The sequence below is a fragment of the Salvelinus sp. IW2-2015 genome, unplaced genomic scaffold, assembly GCF_002910315.2.
Source record: "Salvelinus sp. IW2-2015 unplaced genomic scaffold, ASM291031v2 Un_scaffold16647, whole genome shotgun sequence".
Classification (NCBI taxonomy): Eukaryota; Metazoa; Chordata; class Actinopteri; order Salmoniformes; family Salmonidae; genus Salvelinus; species Salvelinus sp. IW2-2015.
In genome coordinates, this window is record NW_019957689.1 from 151,261 (window position 1) to 161,326 (window position 10,066).

Below are 10,066 nucleotides of genomic sequence, written 5' to 3' on the forward strand. Positions count from 1 at the left end.
GTGAAATGATTCTGATACACAATACAACAAATGTACAACGACACGCTGAGTTCCACACATTAACAGACGAGTACAGATGTGTAGATAATAGTTTATTCTGCTAAAAACCAAGTGGTGAGATATTCCATGTGTTGACAGAAGCCGGATGGACACACCCAATCCCTTACTGTGCTGAGTGACCATCAGAGGGAACACAGAGTCCATCCTGGTGGAGCTTACCTGTCTGTCAGCCGGGAAGAGGAAAGAGGAAGATACCTGGACGATGTACACATAGTCATGAAAACACCTGCGCCTATATGAAGAGGGTGTGTTTTGTTGTGTGTGGGGTGGCGGGTGGGGTTCGTCTTTTACTGTCGTCTGTCTGCAGGGGTTTCTCTTGCATTGACTCTCTCTCTCTCTTCTCTCATTTCCATCCCCTCTCTCTTCTCTCTCTCTCTCTCCACCCCTCCCTCCCAAACACAGCACCTTCTCCCACTGCCCTTCCCCACAAGCCCCCTTACGGCCCTCTGTGCCCGATATACTGGCCAAATACTCCCACTCTAACTCGCGTTCTGTAAGTTCCCCCAWACACACACTCTACAGAATTGATAGTAACAGTACCACAATGGAAATAAGAAGTCTAACCCATATTCACTGATAACTGGGGCTTCGGTAGACAGGTAAAGGTGTGTCCTTATTCCACCACAGGCTCACAGTGACACCCCCTCAGACAGAGCGCTCACACACCACACTGCCAGCACTAACAGGTGAGCTCTAAATGCATACTGCAGTGGATGGATAACTGCATTTTAGGCTTTTAAGACATATGGAAGATGTCTGTCAGAAAGAAAATAATTGTGTACTGTAGCCTACATCCTAAAGAAGCTCAGGAGATAAAACAGGGCAATGTGACCAATGTTAGCTCACTGTTTGTTCCTCCCCAGGTCTGATGTTTACTGGCTGTAGCCATACAGTTTTCTGAATACATTTTTTATAAACACTTTTGGTTTGTATGGTTTGCTCAATAACCTGAAACCTCACCACTTTGTGTGTGACTTAATGTTACACAACTAAATATAAATCATTTGGTTACAGTACTTCCTCATTGAACTTGATTGAGAGCTCTTGTGTTCTGTCTCCTCCCCTTAAGATGTCAGTGGGAGGAGCTAGCTAGTAGTGAGGAGGAGAATTCTGGGGGGTTCAGACAACCGCCCACACTCCCAATCTCTCACAGGCCACCCATGCCTGTCCCCAATGGGACTTTCTTCAAAAAGTGTGTGTTTATTTTTAGTGTAACACAACAATATGCTTGCTATACATAAAATAGTAAATGTGGCCACATTTAATTGTAAACATTATTTGTATAGCACCTTGTATACAGTATTAGCTTTCCAACGTGTTAAAACATGACGGTGGTGAATGTTGTTGTGTTCCCTGGTAACAGTGAGGATTCTGTCTCAGAGCCAAACCTCCACTCCTGTTGTGTCTCCTCCCAGTCCCGTGGAGAGGGTGAGTATCAGAGAGGAGGGGGAGGGAGGGAGGGAGTGGAGGGCTGTTCTTTACCATAATAAACTATTTTACAGGGGATTTTCCACTTACTGTAACACACACTGAGAGTTAGTGAACCCTTCACTAACCTCTCTCTATCTATCTATCTATTGATCTAACATTTATCTTGTAGGTGGAGCAGCCTGGTTAGGGGCCTCAGATTCAGTGAAACAGAAGAGACAAAGAAAGGAGTGAACGGACGTCAGAGTTCGGGTGCAGCCAGAGAGAGCGGGAGAGAACCATGTCCTCCTGACTCTGGGAGAAAAGATAAGCACAACATCTCTGACTGACTCAAGAATGGATGGATAATAGGAATAAGAAAGGTCCATTTCCACTGTTCCTGAAAAACAGCCATTGTTAATCTCATGTACCTTATGTATATGTATCTTATGTATGCCTTAATATGGAGGGAGAATGCCCTGTTGATCTACTAATAATGACATCAAAGTGAATGGAGAAGGACAGACTGATGGAACAACTCACTGATGCCCTCTGCTGCACAGCAAACAGAGTTAGCTGCTGCACAGTTCCAATAACAGCTCAAATTCTTTCATTGCTTGATGTGTGTATGTAGTGTTACAACGAATGCATTCAGCAGAAATTTCTTCCGCATTAAAACCCAACCTCTGAATTCAAGGTGCGGTCGCCTAATCGACATCCACGGTCTCAGCGCCGAGGGAACAGTGGAACACATTGCTCCAGCAGGCACAGATCGGCCCATAAACCAAAAGAGAGGGCTCTCTATGTTCTTCCGCAGAGTGACACTTGAAGTATCCAAACTGACATGAGTTGTCTCAGTAATCATAAGTTGTTATCACCCTGTCTCCCTTGCCTCTTCTCCTCTCCCATTCACTCCCTTCGATCTCCTCTCTCCCCTACGCAGCCAGGTCATGCATGAGAGAGCAACCTGCGTGATGTTGGAGGGAAACTGAGCAGCTCATAAGGACTCCAAAACATAATTGGCATTCCAGGCAAGCTACACCCACACATCCCTTACACATCACTGAGGAAGCCATTTTATAACAACGAACCGAGACTGAATGGAGTTTTCACATTACATGATTCAATACAAAATCCCTTGCCTCTCTCTCTTCTCTCTTAAGCAGACTACCGACGCTGACTATTGACAATGATGCTTGATCCAACTGGTCCACCCGTGAGATCACTGATTAATGTGAAGCCCATCCCGTTTGCCACCAGCTGCCCATATGCAGCCTCCCCTTGCCCTCCCTCTTGGCTGAGGAACATCGCCACGAAGAGGGGTGAGACGGACCAAATACCCCTGCACTTACCTTACAAAACTTTAACCACAGAAATTACAACCCACACACCACTATACCAAACAACTTTACCAACATTAATTATACCCTCATACCTTTATCCACACCCCCACACTCTAACCAACACACGCCTCACCCGGAGAAGAGATGACTACGGATAAATTGATATTAAATAACTAAAATCTCCCTGCCTTTTATTCTTTCAGTTAACATGCGCGCCCGTCTGCAGTGTCTGGATGTGCCCATATGGAGGATGAGAAGTGTGAGATGGGCCTACCCTTGGCATGCTCACCCGCAGGATGGTGTGTGCCGGATACATGGACGCAGGCAGAGACGCATTGCAACATACGTACTAGTATATGACACCTTTTTGATGAGCCCTTTGCTATCTTTGTTGCTGCAGTCATTTAGAAACACAGTGTACCATATTAGGGATTCAACCTGAATTGATTTACTTACCTCTCTCTGGTCTCTATCCTTTCCCTCTCTCTCTCTCTCCTCTCTCTCTCTCTCTTCTCTTCTCTCTCTCTTTCTCTCTCTCCTCTCTCTCTCCTCTCTCTCAGGGTGACTGGCAGTGTCTAGTTGTGTGGGTGAGGGTTCATGGCTGGTGTCCAGGGCAGGGCTTGCCGTGCCCGGATACCCGGAGTACGGTAAGTGTTGAGATCCTCCCTGGGATCGAATAGTACCGTGTAGAGCAACATGATGACATCCACAGCGCCCCCCTGTCCTCAGACCCCACTCGCGCCCAAATCTTCCTTCTTCTCTGTCTCTAGGATGCGCGCCTCGCCCTCCTGTGGCCAAGGATCGGTGCGTTTCTCTTTTTTACTGTCCTCTGTTCCTCACCTGTCTCCTCGAACCTCGCACGGTCTCTCCCTTGCATTGACTACTCTCTCTCTCCTTCATACCTCCTCTTCTTCCTCCCTGTCCTCTTCCTCCTCTTCCTACCTCCTCTCTCCATCCCTTCCTCTACACTCTCTCTCCTTCTCTCCTTCCCTCTCCTCTCTCTCGGTCTTCCCGCTCTTCGAGGATGCAACGATGCTGCGTTCCACTCCTCCCTAAAGCCCTTCCTCCGTAACGTCAGACCTTCCACTCCCTCCAAAACATACCACAGCCTTCCCCAATCGCTCCTCTCGCCTCGTTCCTACCCCCTCCCTCCCAAACGACGCACTCTCTCCCAGTCTGCCCTTCCCCACAACCGCTCTACGGCCTCTGTGCCCGATATATGGCAAATACTCCCACTTCTAACTTCGCGTTCTGTAAGTTCCCCCATACACCACTCATACAGAAATTGATAGTAAACAGTACCACAATGGAAATAAGAAGTCTAACCCAATTTCACTGATAACTGGGCTTCGGTAGACAGGTAAAGGGTGGTGTCCTTATTCCCACCACAGGCCTCACTAGTGACACCCCCTCAGACAGAGCGGCTCAACACACCAACGTGCCAGCACTAACAGGTGAGCTCTAAATGCCACTACGCAGTGGATGGATAACTGCATTTTTAGGCTTTTAAAGGACTATGGAAGAGTCTGCAGAAAGAATAATTGTGGTACTGTAGCCACATCCTAAAGAACTCAGGGAATAAAAAACAGGGCAATGTGACCATGTTAGCTCACTGTTTGTTCCTCCCCAGGTCTGAGTTTACTGGCTGTAAGCCATACAGTTTTCTGAATACATTTTTTATAAACCACTTTTTGGTTTGTATGGTTTGGCTCAAATAAACCTGAACACTCACCACTTTGTTCGTGTGACTTAATGTTACACAACTAATATAAATCATTTGGTTACAGTACTTCCTCATTGAAACTTGGATTGAGAGCTCTTCGTGTTCTGTCTCCCTCCCACTTAAGATGTCAGTGGGAGGAGCTAGCTAGTAGTGAGGAGGCAGAATTTCATGGGGTTCAGACAACGCCCACACTCCCAATCTCTCACAGGCCACCCATTGCCTGTCCCATCATGGGACTTTCTTCAAAAAAGTTGTGTTATTTTTAGTTGTAACACAACAATATGCTTGCTATACATAAAATAGCTAAATGTGGCCACATTTAATTGTAAACATTATTTGTATAGCACCTGTTATTACAGTATTAGCTTTCCAAACGTGTTAAAACATGACGTGGTGAAATGTTGTTTGTGTTCCCTGGTAACAGTGAGGATTCCTGTCTCAGAGCCAAACCTCCACTCCTGTTGTGTTCTCCTCCCAGTCCCGTGGAGGAGAGGTGAGTATCAGAGAGGAGGGGGAGGGAGGGAGGGAGTGGAGGGCTGTTCTTTACCATAATACAACTATTTACAGGGGATTTCCACTTACTGTAACACACACTGAGAGTTAGTGACCTTCACAAACCTCTCTCTATCTATCTATCTATTGATCTAACATTTATCTTGTAGGTGGAGCAGCCTTTAGGGGCTCAGAGATTCAGTGAAACAGAAGAGACAAAGAAAGAAAGGAGTGAACGGACGTCAGAGTTTCGGGTGCAGCCAGAGAGGCGGGAGAGAACCATGTCCTCCTGACTCTGGGAGAAGATAAGCACAAACATCTCTGACTGACTCAAGAATGGATGGATTAATAGGAATAAGAAAGGTCCATTCCACTGTTCCTGAAAAACAGCCATTGTTATCTTCTATACCTTATGTATACAGTGGGGCCAAAAAATTATTGGTCAGCCACCAATGTGCAAGTTCTCCCACTTAAAAAGATGAAGAGGCTTGTAATTTTCATCATAGGTACACTTCAACTATGACAGACAAAATGAGAAAAAAATCCAGAAAATCACAATTGTAGGATTTTAATGAATTTTATTTGCAAATTATGGTGGAAAATAAGTATTTGGTCACCTACAAACAAGCAAGACTTCTGGCTCTCACAGACCTGTAACTTCTTCTTTTAAGAGGCTCCACTGTTCTCCACTCGTTACCTGATTAATGGCAACCTGTTTGAACTTGTTATCAGTATAAAAGACACCTGGCCACAACCTCAAAACAGTCACACTCCAAACTCCACTATGGCGAAGACAAAGAGCTGTCAAAGGACACCAGAAATAAAATTGTAGACCTGCACCAGGCTGGGACAGACTGAATCTGCAATAGGTAAGCAGCTTGGTTCGAAGAAATCAACTGTGGGAGCAATTATTAGGAAATGGAAGACATACAAGACCACTGATAATCTCCCTCGATTCGGGGCTCCACGCAAGATCTCACCCCTGGAGGTCAAAATGATCACAAGAACGGTGAGTAAAAATCCAGAACCACACGGTTCTAGTGAATGACCTGCAGAGAGCTGGGACCAAAGTAACAAAGCCTACCATCAGTAAACACACTACGCGCAGGGACTCAAATCCGCAGTGCCAGACGTGTCCCCCTGCTTAAGCCAGTTACATGTCCAGGCCGCTGAGTTTTGCTAGAGAGCATTGATGATCCAGAAGAAAGATGGGAGAATGTCAGATGAAACCAAAATATAACTTTTTGGTAAAATCTAACTCGTTCGTGTTTGAGGACAAAGAATGCTGAATTGCATCCAAAGAACACCATACCTACTGTGAAGCATGGGGGTTGGAACATCATGCTTAGGGCTGTTTTTCTGCAAAGGACCAGACGACTGATCCGTGTAAAGGAAAGAATGAATGGGGCCATGTATCGTGAGATTTTGAGGAAACTCCTTCCATCAGCAAGGCATTGAAGATGAAACGTGGCTGGGTCTTTCAGCATGACTATCCCAAACAACCGCCGGGCAACGAAGGATGGCTTCGTAAGAAGGCATTTCAAGGTCCCTGGAGTGGCCTAGCCAGTCTCTCCAGATCTCAACCCATTAGAAAATCTTTGGAGGGAGTTGAAAGTCCGGGTTTGCCCAGCAACAGCCCCAAAACATCACTGCTCTAGAGGAGATCTGCATGGAGGAATGGGCCAAAATACCAGCAACAGTGTGTGGAAAACCTTGTGAGGACTTACAGAAAACGTTTGACCTCTGTCATTGCCAACAAAGGGTAATAACAAAGTATTGAGATAAACTTTTGTTATTGACCAAATACTTATTTTCCACCATAATTTGCAATAAATTCATTAAAAATCCTACAATGTGATTTCTGGATTTTCTTCTCATTTTTGTCTGTCATAGTTTGAAGTGTACCTATGATGAAAATTACAGGCCTCTCTCATCTTTTTAAGTGGGAGAACTTGCACAATTGGTGGCTGACTAAATACTTTTTTGCCCCACTGTATGTATTCTTGTGTTGCCCTAATATGGAGGGAGAATGCCCTGTTGATCTACTAATAATACATCAAAGTGGAGTGAGAAGGACAGACTGATGGAACAACTCACTGATGCCCTCTGCTGCACAGCAAACAGAGTTAGCTGCTGCACAGTTCCAATAACAGCTCAAATTCTTTCATTGCTTGATGTGTGTATGTAGGGCATTGAAAATATGCTACCTCATAATTTACCCCATACTTAAAACATATTGCAAACCTCGGCTTTAATTCATGACTGCAAATTACAGAGTGGGGCAGAGTCCCTCAGACCTTGTCGGGATGTATGACTAGTACGGTATATAGCCTACATACTATAGTTGTATGTTAATATGATCAAACATGAAACCCAAATAAAACTTTTGCACCTCCCTCAAGTTGTTAAAATGTACTCAGAAGTTTGCCCACTGATCATACCAATAAAAATGCACATAGTAATGAAAGTGTAGTTCCTAAGACAGACAGATGGAAGATAGTGTAACTTCAGGCTTTATTGTGTTTGACATGCTTACACTGTGCTGATTCCACTTTAGTATTAAACTAGGAGGAGAACGAGAGAGGAGAGGGGAGAGTTTGGAGGAGAGGAGTCTGAGAGACAGGGAGGAAGAGTTTGGAGGAGTGGAGGTCTGAGAGACAGGGAGGAAGGGTTTGGAGGAGTGGAGGTCTGAGAGACAGGGAGGAAGAGTTTGGAGGAGTGGAGGTCTGAGAGACAGGGAGAAGAGTTTGAGGAGTGGAGGTCTGAGAGACAGGGGAAGAGTTTGGAGGAGGGAGTCTAGAGACAGGGAAAGTTGAGGAGTGGAGGTCTGAGAGACAGGGAGGAAAGAGCTATGGTGTTACATGTTGGCCTTCATGGTCTCATCGATCCAGGAGAACTCACACACTTTGACGTAGACTCCGGGATCCGGCACGGCACAGCCCTGACCCCAGGACACCAGGCCATGAACCTCACCCAAACACACTAGACCACTGCCAGAGTCCCCTGAGAGAGAGAGAGAGAGGAGAGAGAGAGAGAAAGAGAGAGAGAGAGAGAGAGAGAGAGAGAGAGAGAGAGAGAGAGAGAGGAAAGGGATAGAGACAGAGAAGGTAAGAAATCAATTCAGGTTGATCCTAATATGTACCACTGTGTTTTCTAAATGACTGCACAACAAAGATAGCAAAAGGGCTCATCAAAAAGGTGTCATATACTGTACGTACGTTGCATGCGTCTCTGCCTCCGTCCATGTATCCGGCACACACCATCCTGCGGGTGAGCATGCCAGGGTAGGCCATCTCACACTTCTCATCCTCCAGTATGGGCACATCCAGACACTGCAGACGGCGGGCATGTTAACTGAGAAAGAAATAAAAGCAGGGAGATTTAGTTATTTAATATAATTTATCCGTAGTCATACCTCTTCTCCGGGTGAGCGTGTGTTGTTAGAGTGTGTGTGGATAAAGGTACTGAGGGTATAATTAATGTTGGTAAAGTTTGTTTGGTATAGTGTGTGTTGGTGGTGTAATTTCTGTGGTTAAAGTTTTTAAAGGTAAAGTGCAGGGGTATTTGGTCCGCTTCACCCTCTTCGGTGGCGATGTTGCCCCAGCCAGAGACGGAGCAGGGAGGCCTGCATATGGGCAGCTGGTGGGCAACGGGATGGGCTTCACATAATCAGTGATCTCCACAGGGTGGAACAGCTTGATCAGCATCATGTCATAGTCCAGCGTCTGGTAGTCATAGCTACAGAGAGAAGAGAAGAGAGGCCAAGGATTTGTATTGATCATGTAATGTGATAAAACTCCATTCAGTCTCGGTTCGATTGTTTTATTAAAATGGCTTCCCTAAAGTGATGTGTAAGGGTAAGTGTGGGTGTAGCTTGCCTGGGATGCCAGATTATGTTTTGAGTCTTCATGAGCTGCTCAGTTCCCTCAAACACACGCAGGTTGTGCTCTCCAAGCATGATCTGCATAGCGTAGGGGCTGAGAAGAGGAGGACGAAGGAGAGGAAGGAGAGGAGGAAGAGGACAAAGGGAAAGACAGGGTGATACAACTATGATTACAGAGAAACTCATGTCAGTTTGATAACATTCAAAGTGTCACACTGCGGAAGACATAGAAGAGCCCTCCTTTTGGTTCATATGGCCAGAAATCTGTGGCTCTGCCCCTGAGCAATGCGTTAACCACTGTTCCCCGGCGCCGAAGACGTGGATGTCGATTAAGGCAGACCCCCGCACCTCTGATTCAGAGGGGTTGGGTTAAATGCGGAAAGCACATTTCTGCTGAATGCATTCAGTTGTACAACTGACTAGGTATCCCCCTTTCCTTTCCCTCCCCTGCCCTCCACCCTTACTCACTTGTACCAGCAGTGAGCGACAGAGAGCACCCACTGCTCGTTTATGAGCACGGCTCCGCAGAAGTGGTACCCGTAGTTGAGGGAGGCCATCCAGGGTCGGGAGTGAGGTTCACACTCCTGGCCACCGATGATCTTACCATCCTCACGGGCACTGCCACTGAAACACACAGAGAGAGACACCATACAGAGAGAGTGGTCACAAGAGGGGAGAGATGAGGACATTGATGCACTCTGAATAGTATTCATCAGAATTGTTCTACATCACAGAAACAGCCTGTTTGGTAAAAAAGTTGAAAGCTGTTATAAGCTATATGTAAGATTAATATTCCTTACGAATAGTTTTTGATATATAATTGGTAGAGTATGTTAAAGTGTGTGTGTGTGTGTGTGTATGTGTTTAATTACCAGCAGCTCCAACCAGCAGTATCAGAGCGAGCAGTCTCATGGTGTCTGTCTGTCCGGTGAACACTGGCTGATCAAAGACACCTGGACACGCGCATGGACTTTATTTATACACACCCTATCTCCCCTCCCCCACCCCACAAACCCTACCTACCTCCCCTACCCAGCACACCCTATCTGCCCTCCCTACCCTCACACCCTATCTGCCCTCCCCCACCCACACCCTACCTTACTCCCCTACCCCTCACATCCCATCTGCCCTCCCCCCCACCCCTCAAACCCTACCTTA

At 46.2% G+C, this 10,066-nt stretch overlaps 2 protein-coding genes across 2 annotated transcripts in view; one reads left to right on the forward strand and one right to left on the reverse strand.

Annotated features, from left to right (window-relative positions):
- The window catches only part of LOC112081001 (E3 ubiquitin-protein ligase CBL-like), a 16,740-nt gene extending 14,645 nt beyond the window's left edge, over nucleotides 1-2,095 (forward strand). Inside the window, exons 7-10 of the mRNA XM_024146949.2 lie at nucleotides 438-553; nucleotides 688-746; nucleotides 1,424-1,488; nucleotides 1,661-2,095. Of these exons, the coding sequence (XP_024002717.1) occupies nucleotides 438-553; nucleotides 688-746; nucleotides 1,424-1,488; nucleotides 1,661-1,722 (302 nt within the window). The 3' untranslated portion in view covers nucleotides 1,723-2,095. The remainder of the gene's footprint in view (nucleotides 1-437; nucleotides 554-687; nucleotides 747-1,423; nucleotides 1,489-1,660) is intronic.
- A 5,427-nt stretch (nucleotides 2,096-7,522) lies between these two features.
- On the reverse strand, nucleotides 7,523-9,869 carry LOC111958605 (trypsin-like). Its single transcript, XM_070442813.1, is given in 10 exon segments — nucleotides 7,523-7,779; nucleotides 7,843-8,028; nucleotides 8,243-8,368; nucleotides 8,371-8,379; nucleotides 8,604-8,645; nucleotides 8,648-8,763; nucleotides 8,904-9,002; nucleotides 9,377-9,521; nucleotides 9,524-9,532; nucleotides 9,781-9,869. Coding segments are annotated over 9 exon segments (732 nt in total). The 5' UTR covers nucleotides 9,821-9,869; the 3' UTR covers nucleotides 7,523-7,779; nucleotides 7,843-7,882.
- Between the last annotated feature and the right edge of the window lie 197 nt (nucleotides 9,870-10,066).